The sequence below is a fragment of the Equus quagga genome, chromosome 2 (assembly GCF_021613505.1).
Source record: "Equus quagga isolate Etosha38 chromosome 2, UCLA_HA_Equagga_1.0, whole genome shotgun sequence".
In the NCBI taxonomy this organism is placed as follows: domain Eukaryota; kingdom Metazoa; phylum Chordata; class Mammalia; order Perissodactyla; family Equidae; genus Equus; species Equus quagga.
Genome location: NC_060268.1, coordinates 118,887,096 through 118,909,713, shown reverse-complemented (window position 1 = coordinate 118,909,713; position 22,618 = coordinate 118,887,096). Strand labels below are relative to the sequence as shown.

The window sequence follows — 22,618 nt, the reverse complement described above, 5'->3', positions numbered from 1 at the left end:
ATCCAGTCCAGGTCTCTGTACCCTCCTCCCCAGAAGGCCTTTCATCCTCCCCATGCACCCCACTATTGCTCTCATCCCTAACCACTTCCCAGACTTTACTGGGGATGAGCATCCCAGGCCTCTCACTGAACATCCCCCTGCTCACCTCCTTAGGGAACAGAAGCCTTTTTTCCTCTGGCCACATGGCTGCCTCTGGTTTCTGGCTCCTTTTTAAGCCCGAGTCCACCCTAGTGAGGGACAGCCTTTCACATGTGCCCGGGGGAGCCTGTCTGCCCTTTTGATGCTTGACTCTCAGACCCCAGCCTCTGCCTCCCCTCCACTTCCCACCAGCTCATTGTCTGCTGGTGACCCGGCTGATCTGGGGAATGCAGCTCCACCCTCCCTGCCTGGAACCCAGGCAATTCCCAAATTGGGTGTGCAGCCTCTTCCTTCCACTTTCTCTCTGGTACCTACCACAGCTGAGACCAGTGGCCCCATGCTAGTCTGGTCAACCTGTCCCCTCTGCCAGGAGCTGCAGCTACAGAGGCAAATGCAAGACCTGTCACTGTCCTCAGGGAGGGCACATCTGGGACAAGCCAGGACTAAGATGCCCCAGGACTCCACTCCAGACCTGCCCTCACTCTTACACCTGGTTTCTTTTTTCTTTCCCCTCGAGGACACTGTGGTGGTGGCGGCTGGCTGCAGGGGGTGGAGCCAGGAAGATTCTGGGGAACAACTCTCGGGAACTTGGCTCTCCCTCGGCGCCCTCCCTCAGGCCTGTGTCCTGCGCCCCTCCTGATTCTCAGACATGGCGTTCATGTCCATTTCTCTTCCAGAGGAGTTCCTGCTGCCGTAGCTATAGCATCCTTCAGAGCAGGGCCCCTTAGACACGTCTGCTGGATCCCATTAATAGAAGATGCCCCCCATTGTCACACACACCGCTATTTCATGTATTGCTAGGAAGGAAAAACACACTGTCGATCACACCGTGACACGGCATCAACTGTCAGACTTGCTGCTGGCAAATGACCCTAGTGGTTTAAGTCCATGGCAAGTCTGGAATGGCAACCCCAGTGCCCTTCGTGAGTTCCTGGATGAGCTACAAAGACAAGTGCAGGCAATGGGAGCTCAAGAGGTCAACCTGTCGTTTCTTCTCCCTGGCTCGAGTCCCCTGTCCCTTCCACTGATCCCTCAGGGCTGCTGCTTCCCCTGTGGACGTGGCCATTTGGAACTTGGCTGCTGAATGCCAGGGCCCCAGACAGTGCCAAGTGAGATGCCCAGCCTGGGTCTTGAGCTGTTCTGGATCACAAGGAGCCCCCCATTCAAGATGCCTGCCATTGGGCTTGGGAAGTACATTCTGTCCACACTGCTGGAGAGTCCTTCGGGGGACCCTAGGGAAGCCAGAATACCTCCCTTCTGGGGCCAAAAGCACCTTTCCATGGACTAAAGTGGAGGCAGAGCTGCCTCTGAAGGGGAATTGATTTTTGCTTCCTGTGGCAAGTGGGCAGACAGGCCTGGTCTTGGGGGCCCGGGGCTTGTAGATACCCTGTGCCCACCCATGCCCTGTGAGCTTCCAGAGCTGCACACCTATCCTTTTCCCTGTGATCAGAAGTGGACAGAGATGCCAAGGCCCCATAACCACCCATTGGTCACTCATCTACCAACCAAGGTCAGTAATGCTGTCATTGCAAACGTGCGTGTGTGCTTGGCACTGTTCCTGTGCTTCATCATGGTGACTCAGCTCATCCTTGCAACTGCCCTAATGAGATAGGGAGTAGAATTACCACCACCCCATTTTAGAGTGAGGAAACTGAGGTACAGGAAGGTTAGGTGACTTGCTCGGGTGTCACATGGATGTTAGATACCAAGTCAGGATCAGGTCTTGCAGGCTGGTTCTGGAGTTGGTGCTCACCAGCCCTCCCTGTGCCATGGGATGTGGCGGTGGGAACAGGATTGAGGGGCTGCTTTTCTGGGGCTGGTGTGAGTTACAGGGTCTCTTGGTCCTCTGCCCACCCTCCCTCCCCTCCTTTTCTGGCTTTTGCTTGGATACTCCTGCAGCTGATTGACAACGCCAGTTTATAGTTCACATCCATCCTGTGAGGCAAGCAGCTCCTGTTAAGCCCATTTCACAGGTGGGAGCTCTAAGTGGTGAGACAGCCTGGGTGAAATCCACAGCTGGAGAGTGGCAGGACATGATTGAAGCCCCATCTGGACTTCAGAGCCAGTGCACCTAGCCTCTGCTCCCCACGGCCTGCCTGCCATCCTCCCTCCTCTCCCTTCCTCTCTCTTGGGGTGGTGTAGGCACTGGTGCCCATCAGGGCTGCCTTGACATCTTCAGGAGGGGCCTGGGAAGGCTTCTCTCACTCTTGAGGCACTTTACCGCTTATGGAGAATAGAGCGCATTTGCAGACGTCCCACCTGCTCTCCAGAGACCACACACAATGCTTTCAGGGACTCCATGCTTACTATGCACTAGATACTGTTTTAAGCACTTCGTAATTGTTAGTGTCATTTAAACGTCACAATGATTCTAAGGAGTGAGCTTAGTATTATGCCCATTTGATAGGTCAAGAAACTAAAGCCCAGAGAGCTTGTTTAATTTGCCCAAGGTCACATAGCTAGCTGTAAGTGGTGGAACCCAGAATGTTGAGGTCCCTCACCATGAACCCCAGGGCATCAGCTGCCTCCTAGGGTCAGGAGAGTGAGAGGCGGGGCTGCCTCCCAGTCTTACCTGGCTCTGCATGTTGTCCTGAGAGGTTTGGACTTCCTGTGGGAGTCATGAAGAGTTGCAGCAGGTGTGCTGACCCAGTCCACTGCACCGCAGGAACTCCAGCACATGGCAGGGGCTTGGCAGCTATTTGCTGAGTGAATACTGGGTGGATAATCAAAGACCTTGGTACCTAAGATGAGAATGGATTGGAGTAGGGGGAGCCTGGCAACAAGGATGCCAGTTTGAAGGGGTGCAGGAAGGCCTGGTGAGCTCGTTTTACACATTTTGGGCTATGCATGCTTACGTGTTTCATGCTGAGAAGTCTGGGAAGTGCTTGGAAGTCTGGGCCAAGGCTCAGAGTTGGTAATTGGGGTCAAAGGCGACCTCCCACCACCGGCACAGCCCCTAGATGAGGGCTGAGGACAACAAGATGGGGTTAGTGAGGGGGCAGCCCAATGGCACAGTGGTTAAGTTCACACGTTCTGCTTTGGCGGCCCGGGGTTCACTGATTCAGATCCCAGGTGCAGACCTACGCACTGTGTCATGCTGTGGCATGCTGTGGCAGGCGTCCCATATAAAATAGAGGAAAATGGTCACGGATGTTAGCTCAGGGCCAGTCTTCCTCAGCAAAAAGAGGAGGATTGGTGGCAGCTATTAGCCTAGGGCCAGTCTTCCTCAAAAAAGAAAAGAAAAAAGATAGAGTTAGTGAAGAGCCTGGCTCCCTGCCAGCCCAAGAGCCCAGATTCCTGGGTTCCCCACCCAGCTCAGCACCTGCTTGTCACAGAGACCCTGCCTCGGGTGAGGGCACCACCTGAGAGGTGCAGCCCCAAAGAGATGAGTTTGCTCCTAGCTGTGCCCCTATTCCTCCTCCCCTACGGAAGCCAGGACTCATTGCAGCAGAGGGGGCAGTTGGTACTGCTGTAGTCCTGCTGTCAGCCTCAGGAGGAGGTGGTCCCATCCAGCCTGCACTGCCCTTGCCTCCCTGGCTGTGCACTGAGCCTCTGCTCCCAACAGCCCCCCTGCTTTCTCGTTTCTGACAGGCAGAAGGCCCTCCCTGCACCAACACCCCAAATTAGAAGGGATCCAAAAAGAATGCAAAGTGCAGCCAAAGTTCCTTTCCATGCCCCTCTCCGACAAGCATTGGAACCTCTCACTGCCGAAAGCTGGATGGCATTAGTTGACAGCTGTGCAGGTGGGCTGTACGTACATGGGGCTTGGGCAGCAGGAGGCCAGGCTCTGCCATGATGCACCAATTGAAGGTCCTCTGTCGAAGAGGGGAGGCTGTCACGTGCTGCCCAAGGTTGTCATGAGGCCAAGCAAGCTGCGCTTTGTAAAGGGGGAAAGGGACATGAGATCATAGCTGCTATTTCAGTCTGGTGTCCTCTGTACAAAAAGGGGGCCCTGGGGACCACCCCTGTTACCACTGGTGAGTAGCACTCATAGGACGAGGTAGGAGGCTGACTATGATGGCTGTCCAGACATAGGAGAGGCACTCCTGACCCCACCTGCAGCAGGTTAGGATGGCTGGTGTCTCTTCCTGAAATTGCCCCCCCTCCTTGCTGCTGGGTGTGCTCTGTGCAAAGCACATCAAGCCTTCCCATCCCTCGACTCTTCATGCCTGATGCCCCAACAAGTGCACAGAGAAAATAAATGCAGGACCAAAGTGGTATGCAGGCAGGACCCACCTCATTGGAGCAGGCACACTCAGCTCAGCTGTGCAGACAGCCCAGATCCAGGGACCCACCTGCTGGGCTATCTTTCTTTCCTCGTGTAATCTGCTACCTGCCTCTGTGTGTCTGTCTGTCCTCCTGGGTCTCTGACAGTACCCAGGCTCCTTTTTGGCTGCAAATCCCACATGTTGTCATTAGCCGGCATTTGCCTCCGGACAGGTTGTGTTGGTTTGCACCATCATGAAAGCATGCACTGTGTCCACCCTCCGTGCCTCTGCCTGCCATGTGTCTGCCAGCGTGGCCTCTGTGCTAGCCGGATGCTCAGGCTGGGGTCTGAGGGTGGTGCCTCCCTCACTCCCATCCTTCCCTTCTTGGTTGTAGGAACGTGGCTGTCCTGGCATCTGTGTTGTGTTGTGGCCGCCTAATACATACGTCACATTTGTTTGCCGCATCCCAGGCCCTCCACAGCCATGCTCTACTATGCCACCCACCTCTTTATTCCCTTTACAAAACACCACTCCACTAGTAATAGGAAGACAAGGGCTGTCCTTGACCAAGCAGGGGCCCTTGAGATTGGAGAAAAGCTCTGACTGCCCCCTGGTGCCCCCTATCCCCACCTGCATGTTGTGGTGGCCCCTGGGGAGGAGCAAAGGCTGAGAGAGGCAGCCATGGGCAGGGTGGGCAGTGGGTGGCACCATCTGTGGCTGTCCTTTGTGCTGGCAGCCAAGCAATCCCTCCATCACTGCAATCCGGCAGCCCTCGTGCTTGGAGTGCAAATGAGTTTCTGATGCCCAGTGCCCCCTGCACAAGAGCCAGTAACTAGGGGCCTGGGAGAAGAAGGGAGAAATCTGGAAATTCATTTCTGTTTGTTCTAGCCCCTCTGAATAGGCTGCCGCCCCATCCAGCTGCAGCAGATGTGTGCTGGGCTACCACTTTAGGGGCATTTTTGCCACAGTTTCTGAGCAGACTCATGCTCAGGGTGGGGTCTCCCCTCTCTGGTATCCCCTCCCTGTGCAGGTGCTGGCAAGGTAAGCCCCACGCAAAGGGGCAGGGTACATCTTTAAAGACACAGCTTGCCCATTGACACCTCTTCTTGGAGGGAGGGCCAGGTGCCCTCTTGGGAGGGCGCACAGGCTGGATTTCAGCCCTGCTTGCCTTTGAGCACCGCACAAGCCAAGCAACATACCCAGAGCAGCCCTGGAAGGACCCCTTCCCCCCCGCCCCGCCCCATTCCCCTCAAGAACCACTGCCCTTCCTTTGCCTTCGGCCCCTGGAACGTGGGCACCTCCTTCTCAGCCAGCTCACAGCAAGACTAGATGGATGGGGTTCTCCTGCTAGTCCTAAAAGCTGCCTCCCGACCCCTGCCCACCCACTGTACTCTCCTGATAGAACTTGCCTGGACTATGAGCACGGGCAGAGCTTGGCAGGGTCTCAGAGGGTCCCAGCCCTGCCTCTCAGGGCCTCAGGCTGATGGGGGACCCCATCTGGGATCTGGGCAATGTGAAGTGGCAGCCCTGTGCAGCTGCTCCTGGACATCACGTGTCTAGGTGTCTTCCCGCAGTGCTGGGAGAACATGGTGAAGGGTGTGATTCAGGCGAGGCCTGAGGGGTCCTCATTGAATGGAGGGGCTGGAGACCATGGCCACTGGGAGTTTTGCCTTCTGGAGGGTTTCATCTCCTCCCCTACCTTCTGGTCCAACCTCACGCCCCACCACCAGTGCCTGGGGCAAGGGCACCATCTATGTCTCTGCCCCTCTCTGACGGTGGTTACTGTGAGCAAGTGACTTTGCTTGCCTGAGCCTGTCTGCTCACTTCCAGGATGGGGATAATAGCTGCTGTCCTGGATCATGTTGGGCAGATTCGTGAAAAGTATGCAGAAGCGTGTTGTACAGCATCCAGATGGAAGACCCTGGAAAGGAGGAGATGGGCTCTGCCTCCGGCCCAGTGCCTGAGCAGTCCTGGTTCAAAAGGCCCCTGGTTCAACTCGACCCAGTTGAGTACTTCCAGCACTATCAGATCAGTCTGGCCGAAGCGCTCATGGCAGGAGTGGGGCATTGGCTGGGCGTGGTCACCCCCTTTTGCTTCCGTACAGTCTCAGCAGTTCCCCCATCAAGGCCCTGGGAGGAAGACAGGGCAAGAGTCTACTCCTCTTCTCCAGCAAGTAAACTGAGGCCCAGAGAGGGTCTCTGAGCTCCTCAAGGTCACACAGCAAGGTGGTGACAGACCACGCTTCCCGACTCCCTCCCCAAATCTCAGCTCTGTCATGCACTTTGGAAGGACTGGCCAGACACACTGAACCTGAGGGTAGTTTTGGCCTCTGGTGGCCACGTTGGGACAGTGAAGGATGAAAGAAAATCATGCTCTCCCCATACCACACCACCTCCTGCACCAGATTAATTAATTCCAGCTGCTTTTCTCTTTGCTTTTAAGGCTTCTCTCTCTAAGCCTGGATGTGGAAGTTCTCCTGTGCCTTTGGTGCCCCTAGGAGACTCCAGCTTAACCCCTCTACCCTGGGCCACTCTCTGGCCTGGAAATCCTTTGTCCTGCCAAATGTTTGTGCCCAGCGGTGCAGGGGCCGATCGCAGATCTGACCAGAAGTCGTGTGCGTACAGGCTCAGCTCTCAGTGAGAGGGCACTTTGCGGGGAGGAGCTTCAGGGAGAACCCTGCAGGCACTCCTGGGGTGTCAGCAGGCTCGGGAAGCCTCTGGATTTTAAACCTTGTGATTTGTGGCTCCACCCATGGGAGAAGCCATTTTGAACTGATTGTCCAGAGACCGAGGGGGTGAGCTTCACTGAGAAGTCTGGGGGTGGCCAGCAGTTCCAAACCTCCCCCCACATAAGGTCTGTATCTGGGCCCGTCTTTCCCTCTCCCGTCTCCCCTTGGCACCATCTCTGCTGTCGGCTCCATTGTTTTGACTCTCCTCTTTGCCATTAAAATCTGCCCCCCTCTGATCTACTCTTGCTTTTCAGTCCTCCTTTGGTAGTGTTAGTCCCACTTTACAGGTGAGAACACTGAGGCCTCCTGAGCAGGCTTAGTGACTCTCCTGGTGTCACACAAAGGTGAGAGCAAAGCCAGTGTTGATAACACCCAGTCTCTGAGGGTGAGGGGGAGTCGGCATGGCAGGGCGTGGTGGCCAAGGTGCCCACTGACCATCCTGTCCTTCGTTGCAGCACTGCTGTCCTCCTGGTGCGAGGAGCTCGGCCGCCTGCTGCTTCTCCGACATCAGAAGAGCCGCCAGAGCGATCCCCCCGGGAAACTCCCCATGCAGCCCCCCCTCAACTCCATGAGCTCCATGAAACCTACTCTGTCGCACAGGTGAGCGGGTGTGTGCCACTGGGCGGGGCTGCTTGGGTGAGCACTGGGCAGTCTGCCCCAGGGCCCCTAGATCTCCTTGGAAAGGCCCCTGAGATAGAAGAACTGGGGTGGGGGCCTCTGACCAGCTGTGGGGATGACCTTTTCTAAAATACAGTTGTTTAAATCCTTGGGAGAGTACTGTTTCCCGCATCAAAACAGAGCTTGAAAGTGCTGGGCTTACCCAGCCTGACTGCTCTGTACTTCGCTGGAGGCCGTCTCTTTAGGTTCTAGACTTTGGGCAGAAAGTTAGCATTCCTGAACCCAGGGCCTTCTCTCTTTCCTGTGTAGGCTCTGGGGCAAACCCAGAGGAATCGGGGCTGGAATGGGCTCAGAAAGGTCACAGGGCCAGTGGTCCCACCCCAAGACAGGGACAGAGCCAGCCCAGACTAACCAGGCTGTAGCCAGGTGAGGCTGGGCCGCCAGAAACCCAGGGTCACAGTGGGAACAGGTTTGCCAGAGGCTGCCAGGCACCAAGGGATTGGCCAGTCCACCCTGCACCAGCCTCAGAAGGAGCACATGGTCAGGACTGGCAGTTCCCTCGGTTAATTATCTCACAGGTCCCTTGCTTAGCTGGGGACACTCTCTCTGAGCGCTGTACGTGCTGACCCCGGAACAGCAGGGCCTATCCTCCTGTGTGGTCTCCCTGTGTTGGTACCTGCTGATGGCCAGCAGGGGCATGTGCAGTCAGAGCTCGGCTCTCACTACTCAGCCTGACTGAGGCACCCGCAGCCAGAGCACCATCAAGGCACTGCCAGGAAGTCAGGTGTTGGCCACACTTTGTAAATTGAATTAGAGGGTGTTGCAGCCAGAAGGGACCTCAGAGCTCCTGGAGCCCAGTCCCCTGCCTGAGCAGGATGGCCCTGATGTGGGGCTCCCTGCCTCGATCGGAAGCACTTTTCAGGACAGCAAGCCCAGCATCGCCACCCAGGGTCACTGCCTCGGCACACCCTCGGTCAGGCCAAGGACAGCTCTGACTCTTAGAAGAGGCCCCCATGGGTGTTTCTCAGAGGGACGTTGGCATTCGGGCAGGTTAGTTTCTCACGGTGCAGGACTTTGCAGGGCATTTATGCCTTGGTCCCCGCCCACTCAATTCTTCCCATGCCCCCCAGGTGTTGCAAAAGTACCCTTGCACATTTAAGGGGGTGGGGTTTTCACCTGTGGTTAAGAACCACTGCTCTAGAGAGGCAAAACCCAGCTCTGTCTACCTCCCACCCCTTGCCCCTGGCTCAGCTAAAAGCTGCAGGTCATCTCCATCTGAACTGCTGCCTGGCCACTGAGCACAGGCTGCAGCTGGATGCAACCTAACCTACCTACTTTTTATTGACTCTTGTTACGTTTTAGCTCATTAACTCTCCGTCCTGCCAGAATCATCCTGCCTCTTATCATCCCAAGTCTTGTGTCCTTCGCAGCCTCGTCTCCTCCAAGTCGTTTCAGTAAAGCTGTTGCTGATGGTGGCCAGGGCCCCTGCAGCCTCCACTAGAGATCTGCCTCAGACCTGCTTGGCCATGACCACTGGGGCCACAGAGTGCCACAGATCTGGACCATGGCCAGCCCTTTGCCAGGTCTTTGCTGAGTTGAGTTAAAGGCGTGAGACTGTTGGGTCCTGGGGTTAACACATGAAGGGTGGCTGTGCTCCAGGAGCTGAATCACCCTAGTTGGGGAAATAAAACTCAGTGAGGCAAGACTGGGAGCTGGCAGATGGAGGCAATGATAGGGTTGGATGACAGGTGGCTTGCCCTCAGGTTCAGAAGGAAGAAGGTGGCTAGCTGACTGTCAGGAGGCTGCCCAGAGGACAGCCTTGTCCTTGAAGGACTTGAGCTGGGAGCTGGGCAAGTGCATTCTATGAGTTCAAACTGGCTTTCCCAAGAAGTGCTATGGGCTGAAGAACCATTGGCTGGTACCCAGTGCCCTGCCACCTCTGCCACCACCATTGATTCAACTCCCTGTCACACAGCAGTAGAAGGGTAGAGAATGCAAAACAGGCAGCTGTCAGAGAAGGGAGAGCTTTTTCTCTGGAGACTCATTAAGTATTGATGGATGACCGGGTGGTTCTGTGGAATGCGCCCTCCTCATGGAGCACAGTGAAGTGGCGAGCATTCTGGACAATACGTCCCACCATGAATGGCAGAACTGGAAAGGAAAGTGGGCCCAGAGCAGGACAGTGACTTGCCCAAGAACACATAGCCAGTAAGGGACAGGGCGCAGCACTGAGTCACACTCAGTGCTCTGTGTTTCACCCTGCTGCTGACCATTCAGGATCAGTGAGGTGGTATCTGGTTGTTGACCCAATTTTGATGCACACTTCATCCTATTTCCCATTTTATAGTGGGTCAGTTGAGATCAGAAAGAAGTGTCATCAGTTGAACAAGGACCAAGCCACTCCCTCAGGCCCAGGCATGTTCCAAGGGCACACTGTGACCAGTGATTCCAGGTTGGCCAGTCTCTACTTGTAACTTCATGAATTTCCCCAATGGGGAAATCCCTCATTTCCAGGGAAACTCGAATGGGGTCCATCACCTTTTAAGGGCCTCATGTAATTTCCCAAACAAGAAGGAAAGAAAGGGGAAGAGAAAGTCAACTACTTTCACAGATTGGAAACTATTCCAATTGTCATCCACCATAATGTCATTGAATGACTTGCCTTTTCATTAAGGAAACTTTTAGCCAGGATGAGCCTGGGGACCCTGGGATGTTCAGGATTTGGTGCTCAGAGGTGCACGACTGTTCAAGACTCAAGCGTCCTTGTCTGAAGGCTCTGAGGACAAGCAGACAGGAAGAGGTGAGGGAGCCCGGAAGTGTGAAGCTCCAGGCTTTCTCTGAGGGCCCTGTGACTCTCATGTTTCTGTAGCTCAGGCTTCGTGGTCACGTCCCCTGCCAGCAATGGGGGCTGGCACCACAGCACCAGGCTGTGAGTCGGGGCCTGTGCCTCCAAGCAAGACCAGTGAGCACATGGTGGAGCTCGGAATCGTGAGTGAGATGTCAGGAAAGGGTCAGGCTGCTGCAGCCCAAGACAGTTTCTGAGGGTGCTGGTGCACAGAGGAATCTGGAGTACCCCCACGTTTGGATAGAACCTCATGGTTTGTGAAGCAGTCTTTGGACTCGCACCCTGTGTGGTCCTGACCACTGAGCTGAAGGTGGGTGCTGTCCTCTCCACTTCACAGAGGTGCACAGAGGGCCACATAGGAAAAGGGAGGCCAGGGGAGGCCAGCCCAGGGCAGCAAGGGGCCTTGGGCCATTGGCCAGGCAGCAGGACCCTTTCACAATCCCTGCAGTGACCTGGACTTAATGCCAATAAATATTTCCGCCTTCCTCTCCCAGATTTTTAATGAGTGGTTAAAAAAGCCATTTGTGATCACCACATTGCCTGTATACAAATCAGTGCTGCAAAGGTAATTAAAAGCCTAATAAATCTTGTTTATACTCTTAATATGATTACAATTGGAGCCCGCTAGAGCTGGGGGAGACTCCAAGACTGAAGGGTGCCACCATTTTCTCGGGAGGGATTTGTGGCCCCCAAAGGAGAGGTTCCTGGTAGGGGGCCCTCATGCTCCCCTGGATCCACCTGGATGGGGCCCTTGTGTGCCACTCAATCCTGGGGCGGAGGGCCTGGTGCTTCCCTCTCTGCAGCATGTTTGACAGGTCCTGGAGCCAGGCTGATGGGCCTCAAGTTTCATCCCTGCCATTTTCTAGCTGGATAACTTTGGGCAGTTTCATAACCTCTCTGTGCCTCATTTCCTCATCTGTACAAGTGGAACAGCAGTGCAGGACTTACAATGTGCTCATCACCAGGTCCAGGGAGCCCCATGGACCAGTAATTATTCCCTGTCCCTCAGCCTGGTGCCATCAGACTCTGATGTGCTCATTGATAGTCAGCTAGCAAAGAAGAGGTCCATCAAAACTGACCGCCAGTCTTCTCCTTTCCTTGGTCACATCACACCACCTTCACTGCTTTCATTTTTAGATTTTTTTTTCATAGCTGTACCTGAAGTTCAGCTTGTAATAGATGCTTTTTCTTGCACCCAGAAAATGAAAAAAAAAAAGCAACAAGAGGGGGATTGAAGGACCCATAAATCCTGCTCCATCATTCCAGATTGCCCAGATGCAGGATCTTTTCCTTTCCTCCTTCCTACTGAAAAAATTTAAAATCCTTTAATATGCAGTTTAACTGCACAAGTTGCTTTCTATGTTTCACCGCAGGGAGGGGAGGAAGCAGGCCCCAGTCGTTGTGATGATGGAGAGCACTGTTAATGGCTCCCCTAAACTAAAGAGGGTGAGAGCTTCAGCTCCTCACCAGCTTGGTGTTCCTTAGTGGTTACACTGCAGCCTTGCACAGAGACAGGACCAGTATAGCCAGGTCAGGGAAATCGATTAGGGTCCAACAATACCCTCAATAGGAATTTGTTATTTCTCACAAATAAAGTGGGAGAAGTACAAGGGAAGAAATAACTCAGCCCTCCCCTCCTCTTCCCTCCGTGGATGTCTGTGTAGACACTGCCACAGGAGGTGCCCAGGAACCAGGAACCATCATTCCCTCTTTCTGGACTTTACTCATTTTCCCACATTTAGCAAACATCAGTCAGCGCCCATGGAACTGGCAAACAGACGTGTAAACTGTCCACTATAACTACAGTGCGGAGATCTCTTTATAAAAGGTTTGAAAAAATACTGATGACACAGAAGGAAATGCCCTTGGTTCTGCTTAGGAGAGTCACGAAAGGGACTATCGAGGCTGGGCTTTAAAGGACTTCACTAGATAGAGAAGGGAAGGCAGAGGAACGCTGAGGAAAGTTTCAAGGCTTGGAAAGTATGTTCAACAGGCAGGAATGATAATAACACTCCCTCCCATTGATAACATATTTACAAAACTTCTAAGTACCATCATTGTATCATCAAGTAAATTTAGGACCTACACTGCAGTCAGGCTGGAGAAGTGGAGAGAAAAGTGTAAGCACAGTTGAGCAGGAGTCTGCCAAGCACCACACTCAGTTTTACCCGTGTTCATGTATTTCATCCTAGAAGAGTGTTACGCCCACTCTACAGGTGAGAAAGCTGAGGCTGACTTAAGTAATGTGTCCCAGGTCAGTGGCAGGGCTAAGGTTTGACCCAGAGAGTTTAGGTTCAGAGCCCAGATAGTCCACCACTATCCTTCAAGGCCTCCCTCTGCTATTTGAATATTAGCCTCAAAAATATGGGGTCAGAATCCCTAAATATTTGCTGATATACTCAGTCCAGGCTAAAGCTATGATTTGATGTATAAAGTGTTTTTTTCCTGGGACACCATTTGCGTTTTCTCTTTGAGACCAAACTTTACATATCCTCTGTCCCTTCATGCTGTGTGGCTTCCCCAAGAACCCCCAGGAAGCTGTGCCCCTTCTTGGAATCCTTGAGTACTTCTAGACTGCCTTCGTCGTGTGCGCTCCCTTGCATCATCGCCATCTTTGTATGCAGAAGCACGACCTTACCGGATCCTTAGCTCCCTGGCACAGTAGGATGTGGTCAGGCCAACCTGTCAACCTTGCCCCGATGAGCTCTGGGACCCTGTGAGCCTTAGCTCCTAAGAGATGCATCTGTTGAGCCCACTTAAAGGGATTAAGTGAGTTCGTAGGAGAAAGTCACTTCACATAGTTCCTTGCATCTAGGAACCGCTTGATAAATCGTAACGACAGCAGCCAGCAATTTAGGGTGCACGAGGCATGTTGGACATGGTCATTTTGCCATACACGTGTGAACTCAATTAGTCCTCATGCCAACTCTCTGAGAGAGGGCCTGTCATCACCCTGTTTTACAGCTGAGAACACTGAGGCATAGAGAGAGGGAGTAGCTGCTTCATTGGCTTCACTTGCCCCTCTCCCTGGAGGCAGGACCAACCACTTGCTGGGTGCCGGTACCCATGTCATCACAAGCACACTAGAGGTGATGGGCAGTCAGGCTAAGGCATAGACATGTCCATTCACTCTCAGGCATCCTTCTGAGAGAGAGCACCAGGAGGGTGTTTCTCCCTGGCACTTTGGTTATCAAAGGCTTCCTGAGCCCTGCAAGTACGTCAAGACATCCTGCCAGGCACAGGGAGCCTGAGAACTCAGAGCTCCTGGGCAGAAGGGAAAAGGCAGGAGGGCTGTCACTCAGGCCCCAGGAATGTGAGGAACAAGGAGAACTCAGGCCAGTGGACGTGGCAAGGGCTTCCTGCAGGAGGTGGCCTTTAGAGGAGGAGCCTGGAAAGAATGAGTGGCAATTTTCGGGGTAGAGACAAAGCATCGCAGGCTGAGAAGAGGCACAGAGATGGGAAAGCAGCTGCCCCCATGTTAGGAGGCACTTGGCAGGCAGAACACTGCTGAGATTCTAAGTGGCTTCCGGCCCTGGTGCCTCTGGAGGTGGAAGAGGGTTCCTGGGGCAGTTTTGGCTGGGCAAGACTGTGGCTCGGGGCAGCTTGGGGCATGAGACCAGGCTATGCTGGATTGAGGGTGTGCAGAGCTGGGCAAGATTACTGAGTGGGTTCTCAGATCTTAGGGGCTCTGGCCTCCTTCTGAACTGCAACCAGGTATGGATTGGAGGGAAGTGGTTCCCACTGGGCAGTCCTGAAATGCCAGGGACCTCTGACCTGAGCTGAGCACTTCTGCTCGTTAAATAGTACTTGCCAGAGGAGGGAAGGAACCTCAGGACACCCCCTGCAGCCCCCTAGGCCTTCTCTTCATCACCCTAGGCCTCCTCCCACCCTGGTAGGACCCATGAGCATGGCTTGTCCTTGATCCTCAGGCACAGGGAGTTACGCTACTCCCCGATGGCAGAATCTGAGTCTGGGCAGAGGTGCTGGCAGGGCTGACTGCCACTGTGGGCCTGTGGGAGTGAGAGCCTTTGCTGCAACAGCAGGAGCTGTCTCCCCAGGAGATGAGTCACAGTCGTGTTGGTGCGACTGCCACTTCTGCTTCTGCAGCAGGTTTGAGTGGGGGCGAGAAAGTCCCTGAGATCTCCCTTACATGCGTGTGCCTGTCTCTTCCCGGGCGTGTGCACAGCAACATGCCAACAAGACCCCTGTGCATGCACATCTACATGTTCCCCATAGACACTTGTGTGCACCAGGTGTGCACCTGGGCTTTGGGGTCAGCCTTCCAGCCAGACGGCAGGATGCCCAGTTTGGGAAAGTTGGTTAAGTTTGCTTCTCACCAAGTTTGGGGTGGAGGGGACGAAACAGGAAGGAGCCGGTTTCCGCCCACAAGGCCCACCCACGGAGCTGCAGGGCAGTCAGGAGCTTGTTTTTGGGCCTGTGTAGTATCCTAGCTCACTGGGGCCTCCCCACCTGGGGTGGTGAAGCAGCAGCTGCCGGCCCCCTGGGCTCAGGCAGGGCCCTGCCGGGCTCTGGGGACTCCCAGAGGGCTTTACTTCCTGAGGCTGCCAGGTGTGTTCTGAAAGGACATGAACCTCAGGCAGAACCCTGGCACCAGTGTGAAGGGTTGATGGGAGCTATTGGGGAGAGGAGATAGACTCAGGCTTGTACTTTAAGTTGCTGGGGGGTCCTGTGTTCAATCCAGCCACACCAAGGACAAGGTCCCCACAGGAGAGTGCATGTCCAGGGGTCTCCTCTTTGTTCTTTAAAACTGTAGCCTGCAGGGCCTCCCTGTGAGACTCTGGTGTGCCAGCCTGGGACTAGGCAGTGCCCCAGGTCTCCAGTGACCTCCCCAGGAGAGCAGAGGTTCTTCCAGCCCAGCTACGTTGAGATGCAGACTCATTGCTTACTTTCTTGGGCTTCTTGGCCCCACCCAAGTTCTCTGGGCTCCCAGGTCTTCAGTCAGCCTCCTAGATGCAGAGAGGATGAGCCATCTGTCACTTTTGACCTATATACCTGGGCCTTGCCCCCTTTCCCCTGACCCATGTCATGTCTGGCCGGCAGAGGAGGGCTGGGTTCCCAGAGGACAGCTCCTCTCCCCTCAGAAATCGTGAGTAATGCTGAAGTCCATGTCATTTTCCAGTTGATGAAGTCTTTTTTGTCTGCGTTCTCTTCTTTGATCCACATCAAACTTACATTCCTGAGGGCTGTGTTGTTCAGACTGACTCGACAGAGACCTACAGTAAATACACATATGACACCGAAACCCAGGGCACACATCTACTTGTATATAAAATCAAGACAGAAGTTCAAGGAATATATTCATCCTTACTATGTGCTCACACTTGATCACTTTCTGTTTTATTCCCTCCTTTTCCCCTCATGCTAGTTCAATGTCATGACCCGCTCATGTTTCATGACCGGCTGTTTGGAAACACTGAGAGAGTAGAGCAGGGGATGCCATTCTTAAGCTCGTTTTACAGATGAGGAAACTGAGTGCAGGCAGGCTCAGGGACTTGCACCAGGGCCCTGAGCCATGGAGGGGTGGGTCCAGGACTTGTATCCAGGGTGCCAAAAAGAAGCCAGGGTAAGAGGAAAAGGGAGGTGGGGTGGAGTTGCCCTTCTCTAAGGGAGTTGGGCCAGGTCCTGTAGTGTGGTGACTTCTGAGCAGAGACAGGAAGGAAGCCAGAGGCTGGCCAGGCAGAGAACATGCTCAGGCAGGGGGAGAGCAAGCATGGGCAGACAGTGACATGGTCCTGCCCTGCAGTCTGACTGCCTCTGCGGGGCGACCACCTAACTTGACCAGCACTGCCAAGGGCTTCACCCAGCAAGGAGCAGGGCACAAGACTCAGACCCCTGGCCCCCTCTCCCTGCCTGTCCTGCAGGAAGTCTTGACCTCTGGGCTGGCTCCCAGCACCTCCACTCCCAGTCACCCCGGCCTCCAGGGTTTCTTGGCTAGGGTACAAGTTCACAAGGCCTGAGTGGGAGCTTTTGCCTTCTGCTAACTTCCTGTGATGAAGGCACAGCCAGACAGAGGCATGAGGTGCCTTCCTACCACACTACCCTCCTCCAGAGTCCCCTTCCTCCCTCCTGCCACCTCTCTTACCCTGATACCCAGCTGGGCTGCCTTGCAGGCCTCACCCCCATCGGGGTGCCATGGGAAGAGGTAGTAGCACAGATGTGGGCACTCTGCTTTTTGGCTTCTCCTGGGGCTGTGTCTGGGTGAGAGGTGCCTAGAGTCAAGCAGGACTGGCTCCAGGGGCGAGGCAGCCCCAGCCTCGTATTCCTGAGGGCTGGGACCCCTGATGGGTTCTTCCTGCTGTCACCCTGCCGGCCTCTTCTCCAGCTTGTGGCCCTGCTCTTCTCCCTGGGGTCTGCTGGACCTCACTCTCCACCTGTACCATGGCCACTAATAGGAAGCCATTACTGAGCACTTACTATGTGCAGGGCAGGGCATTAGGCCTAAGGTTGAGTCCCTGCTTCTGATGCTTGAGGGCTCTTGAGGAGAGGTCACCAAACAAGGTGGGTACTACTGGGCCTGGCAAGAAGAGTGGGGACAGTGGGGGACCCGCTGGGAGAGCTGAGAGCCAAGGTGGGCAGCACAGCTGGGTGGGATTAGCCAACATGGTCGGTCATTCTAAAGTGTGCATTCAGACTTCAGCTTGTGAACACTGGAAGCCACTGCAGGTCTGTGATTGTGCAAAGTGTCTTAGGGGATCTGAGGGGGATTGGCTTGGTGGAACGAGAGATTGGGTTGGGAGCAGAGGAGGCAGCGTGGCAGGTAGGCCTGTACCTGTGATCCAGAGTCAAGATGAAGAGTGACGTAAGGAAGCTCCTTGCAAAGGCCAGATCGGCTGGGCTGGGCCACCAGCCTGCTATGCGGGCTCCTGAGGAAGGGGGGAAGAGCCGGACTCGGATTGGGGCCCTTCCTGCCTTTTCTGAGAAGGGCCTGGGAAGTCCTGTGGAAGCTGGGGTGGGGAAACAAGAGCTCTTTCTGGAGAGCCGTTTGGGGTCAGAGCAAGGTGGAAAGAGGAGCTGTGGGTCTCTCTTCTTCCTCCACAGCATGGCCTGTGGACTTTGGCCTAAGGTGAGACAGACAGCCATGGGGGTGGCACCTCCACAGTGCTGAGGGGAAAGATGGTCATTTTTGCGCAGTCTGTCACCATGCGAGGCACACCTATTCTGCCTCGGACACTGTGCCAGTCTCAGGGGATCCAGAACTTACTGAGATGGGGATGCCCTAGCTTGGCTGGGAGCCAGGGAGTGTGGTGGGGTGATGGGATTTGCCTCCATCTCTGCCCATGGCTGCAGCCTCTGAGGACCCCCCTCTGTCTCCCTCCACAGTGATGGGTCATTCCCCTATGACTCTGTCCCTTGGCAGCAGAACACCAACCAGCCTCCCGGCTCCCTCTCCGTGGTCACCACGGTTTGGGGAGTGACCAACACATCCCAGAGCCAGGTAAGAACCTGTCCTGCCCCCAACGAGAGCCCCTCCCAGGCCCTGGGGCCCTTGGGTCACCAAGCCATGCCGCCCCTCCTTGCTCTCCCAGGCTCTACTCAGCTGGAAAGACCAGTTTTCAGGGCACACCCAACTGTGGACACACCTTCCCCCAGGACGGGCCTACACCTGCCTCAGGAGGGCAGCAGCTGGCTCCTGTGCACTGACCCCATCCTAAGGCCTTTCTGGGGGAACAGCTTTCGTCTGACAGGCAGCAAGGGGTTCTTCCCCAGCCCACATTTACTTTGATTGGATGAACAGGAGAACTTCCTGGGTGTTATTGGCCTCAGGGCTCCAACATCTGAGGTCTTTGACCCTGGACAGCCTGGGTTAGATTTCAATAAAATGTTGAACCTTAAACTTGTGACAAATCCCTCTCCACACCCCTAGTCAACCCTGCCTCCCGCTCTCATTCCTTTCTCTCCCCTCTGCCGTGGCCACATGGAAGGCTCAGGGCTGGTTGCCACCCTGGAGAGAACCATTGGGCTTACCTGTGGTCCCGGGCACAGAGGCCCCTTGGCCAGGATCCTGCTGCCCTCCAGAGCTGGCAAGTTGGGCTTCTCTTTGCCCTCACAGAGCAGAGCCTCTGTGTGTCTTGACCTTCTGGGTATCCAGGCCCCTTTGTGGGGTGGAGGAGCTGAAAATTCCAGTGCTGCCACCTGCTGCCTGGTGCAGGACCAGCCTTACCTCATTCCATCACAGGCTGAGGTCTCATTTCTTAGGCTGCCTTCTTCCAGGCTTGGGTAACACCCTTCTAATCATTTGTATACTCTGGGAACAATTAATACCCTCCATTTTTCTCCTCCTTTTCCTCTTTTGTCCTCCCTCTATTTCACTGTTTCTCCACCCCTGCCCCCATTTCTCCTTTTTCCTCTCCATGCCACCTGGGGTACCCACTTGGTTGACAATCACTCTCTGTGCCCACAGGTCCTTGGGAACCCTATGGCCAATGCCAACAACCCCATGAATCCAGGCGGCAACCCCATGGCGTCAGGCATGACCACCAGCAACCCCGGCCTCAACTCCCCACAGTTTGCTGGGCAGCAGCAGCAGTTCTCAGCCAAGGCTGGCCCTGCTCAGCCCTACATCCAGCAGGGAATGTATGGCCGGCCCAACTACCCTGGAAGCGGAGGCTTCGGGGCCAGGTGAGCAGGCTGTCAGGGGGCAACAGCCTTGAGAAGTGGTACGTGAGCCATGCCCTTCCCCTCCAGCCAGGAGAAGAGTCAAATTTAAGTCCTAGCGCCATGCTTCCTGGCCTGGGACATGGGTGAGCCCTGCTGGCACTTCTCTCATCCTCAATTGTCCTATCGGTTGAAGGGACGCAGTCATCCCCCATTTTCAAGGCTGGTCTGTAGGTCAGACACTGCAGCAGCTGGGTGACAGCCGTCAGGCCCATGATGATGGAAGGACTATATTCGCATTCCTCAGAATGAATGGCCCTCCTCTGCCTCGTGTCTTTCTAATTTGGAAGCCATTGAGAGAGCTGGACCAGGGGATTTGCAGAGCAGCTCTAGATGGGGTGGAGGAAGACCACCCTGCCCTGCTGGTTACAGGGGCGGAACTGTGAGGCGGGGAAGCCCTTGGTTCAAGAGTAAGGGAGAAAGGGGCGAGGAATCCCAGGAAGGCACTCCAGGGATGTGGGGCAGGACAGAGGTGCCCCATCCTTCCTCTTGCCTCCCCACCCTGCTCTAAGACCGCCTCCTTGGCCTCACCCGTCCCAGCTCCTGGAGATGACCACAGTCCTGCCAGATGGCAGTGCAGTAAGGTCTTGTCCTTAAACACAGCTGCCAGACACACCTGAAGCTGCATCCCCAGCCTGCCATCTACCATTGGAGGGCCGTGGGCAAGTTGCTCAGGTTCTCTGAGGCTCAGTGTTCTCCTCCAGAAGATGACGCTGGGGGCAGCCGGGGTGCAGTGATCTTGTGCACGTGTGTGAGCTCCAGCCGGCACCCAGCCAGTGCTCTAAAACCACAGCAGCTTAGTGGTCACTAAGTGGCACAAAAGGCGCCAACCCACAGGAGGCCCCTGTCCCCTCTGTGCTCTGAGTCTGGACACCTGCCCATCTGTGAGCTAAGGGCAAGAGGGCCTGGATGGGCCCTGTCCTCCTTCCCAGCCCAGGGTTTGTCATGGGTTCATCTTTAGATTCAGGCAGTATCTAACTCTTCCTTCTCTCCCTCACAGCTACCCTGGGGGTCCTAATGCCCCTGCAGGCATGGGCATCCCTCCACACACCAGGCCACCTGCTGACTTCACTCAGCCAGCAGCTGCCGCTGCGGCAGCTGCAGTAGCAGCAGCAGCAGCCACAGCCACAGCCACAGCCACAGCCACTGTGGCAGCCTTGCAGGAGACACAGAACAAGGATATAAACCAGTATGGACCGGTAAGGGCCTGCTCTCCTGGTCTAGCCTCGCCCAGGCAGATAGCTCCAGGGAATCAGAATTGGGGTGTTGGTACCTGTGGGGCCCTGTGTGCTGGGGGGGAGCTGATGGTGTCAGGGTGCGTTTGGGTTTTCTTGGAAGCATGTAGAGGGCTATGTGTTAGGATGTGGGTGTTCCAGTGTGGTTGGGTGTGGCAGGGAGTGGTGTTTAGGTGTTTTCGTTTGTTCTGCGTGGGTTAGTGGCTTGTGTGTGTCTCTGTGTCAGGGGAAGAGGTTCCCTATTCTCTCTGGGTCCCTACTCACTGAAGAAGTGGCTCAGTGTCTAAAATAGCCTTGTCACCAGTCTGTCCCCTGGGTGGCCTCTGAAGGCCATTGCTCTCTTAGTCAGCCTGTCTGTGGATTCTGCTCCTCTGACCTTCAAAAGGATAGGGTGGGCGTTGGGGCATGGGCCCCAGGACAGGCGTGGAGGTGGGGATTGCAGGATGGGGCCAGCAGGGCAGGTGGGCAGAGGTGGGTGCTGGGGCTGCATCAGACTTTGCGGGTGGAGGGTCTGTCTCCATTGGCCAAGGAACAAGGGCAGGGCCAGGACTTCCAGGAGAGGGGCTCCTGCCTCCATCCTCATCCACTGCCATCCTGCCATTCTCCTCCCCACTCCTGCACCCACTTCCTTGTTCCCTGCCTGCCACCCTGGAAATGCTGCCTGTGCATTGGAGTGTCCACGCCCCACCCTGTAACATCCCTCGGGCTGCATCTTTCCTGTGGCCTGCAGAGGGCAGCAGTGAACTCAGGAGGCCTGCAGGCGGTCCCTTGGGGCCTGGTCACCAGCTACAGCCACACAGGAAAGTGCCCCCTAACCCTGAGCCCCCCACCTCCCCCACCCATCCCTTCCTGCACTTTCAATGCATGTGGCATTTTATTCTTTTTTTTTCTTCTTCTCCCGTTGAAGGTCTGTTCCTCTTTCCAGATGGGTCCCACCCAGGCGTATAACAGCCAATTCATGAACCAGCCCGGGCCGCGGGGGCCTGCCTCCATGGGGGGCAGCATGAATCCCGCAAGCATGGCGGCTGGCATGACACCCTCGGGAATGAGTGGTCCTCCCATGGGCATGAACCAGCCCAGGCCGCCCGGCATCAGCCCCTTTGGCACACACGGGCAGCGGATGCCCCAGCAGACCTACCCGGGCCCCCGGCCCCAGTCCCTTCCCATTCAAAGCATAAAGAGGCCCTACCCAGGAGAGGTGAGTGTAACAGCAGGCAGGTGGTGGGCAGGGTGGGAGGTGGGAGTACCTGGGACTTGAAGACACAAGTGCTGTGGGCAGTACCTTGGAAAGAGCATGGATTGACCTTCGGAAAACCTGGGCCAAAAGGCAGAGCCTCAGGAGTCAGGTGATCGTGGGTTTAAGACCAGCTCTGCCATTCCCAGCTGGAAGACCTTGAGAAGTCACATCATCTCCTTGAGTCTCAGGCGTTTTGTTTGTGAAAGGCAGTGACAATGCAGCCCGCCTCCTAGGGCTGCTTGGGAGACTTGAAGAAGAAGATGTACATGGGCCTGTGTGGCCGGGCACGTAGCAAGCAGTAGCTCTTAGTGTTCTCTCTTGTCTCGATGCGGACACTAGCTGGGTGACTTTGGGTGAGGAACTAAACCTCCTTGGGGCCACATTCCTTACACCACATGAGGGCTTCTCACTTCCAAGAATGAGAGATGAGGCAAAACCCTGTAAATATCTAAAGGCTGTGCATGTCGGAGAAGTGACTGGAAGGCAGACAGAGTGTTTCTTAGGGCTCGTCACCTGCTCTGTTGGGAGGAATGCTGCCCATTGGGCTGCATAGCCATCTCAGCCCAGGGATCGGTGAAGATTTAGGGAAGTGAAACCCATACCTCCTGTCCTTCGGGAACTGAGACCAACAGGAAAGATAAGGTCTAAGCAGGATCCCACAAGGGAATGATGCACACTGGGGTGTGTGGAACTCAGCAGAGGTCAGAGAAGGAGGAGTTCCTGGAGGGGGTGTCACGAGGCTTTCAGTGAGCACTTAGAAAACAAGTTGGCAGCAAGTGGCCTCTCTGGGTACCTGGGTAAGGATTTAGTTCACCTGCAGAAGACACAGGAACCCCAGAATGCTGGCCCGGCACACACTCCTCGGGAGCCTGCCCTGATTCCTCGACCAGACAAGGCCCCTTCCAGAGCGTTTTCCCCGAGTGCTCTGCTTGC

The 22,618-nt window shown here is 55.3% G+C and overlaps 1 protein-coding gene across 8 annotated transcripts in view; it reads left to right on the top strand.

The window, feature by feature from the left end:
- Positions 1-22,618, top strand: part of ZMIZ1 (zinc finger MIZ-type containing 1) — a 236,780-nt gene that overhangs the window by 193,419 nt on the left and 20,743 nt on the right. For 7 of the 8 annotated variants that reach the window (XM_046654623.1, XM_046654622.1, XM_046654626.1 and 4 more), the window contains 5 exons: positions 7,530-7,674; positions 17,879-17,993; positions 18,960-19,177; positions 20,214-20,412; positions 21,356-21,646. In XM_046654623.1, the coding sequence (XP_046510579.1) occupies positions 7,530-7,674; positions 17,879-17,993; positions 18,960-19,177; positions 20,214-20,412; positions 21,356-21,646 (968 nt within the window). The remainder of the gene's footprint in view (positions 1-7,529; positions 7,675-17,878; positions 17,994-18,959; positions 19,178-20,213; positions 20,413-21,355; positions 21,647-22,618) is intronic. The other variant, XM_046654621.1, reaches the window with a different exon arrangement.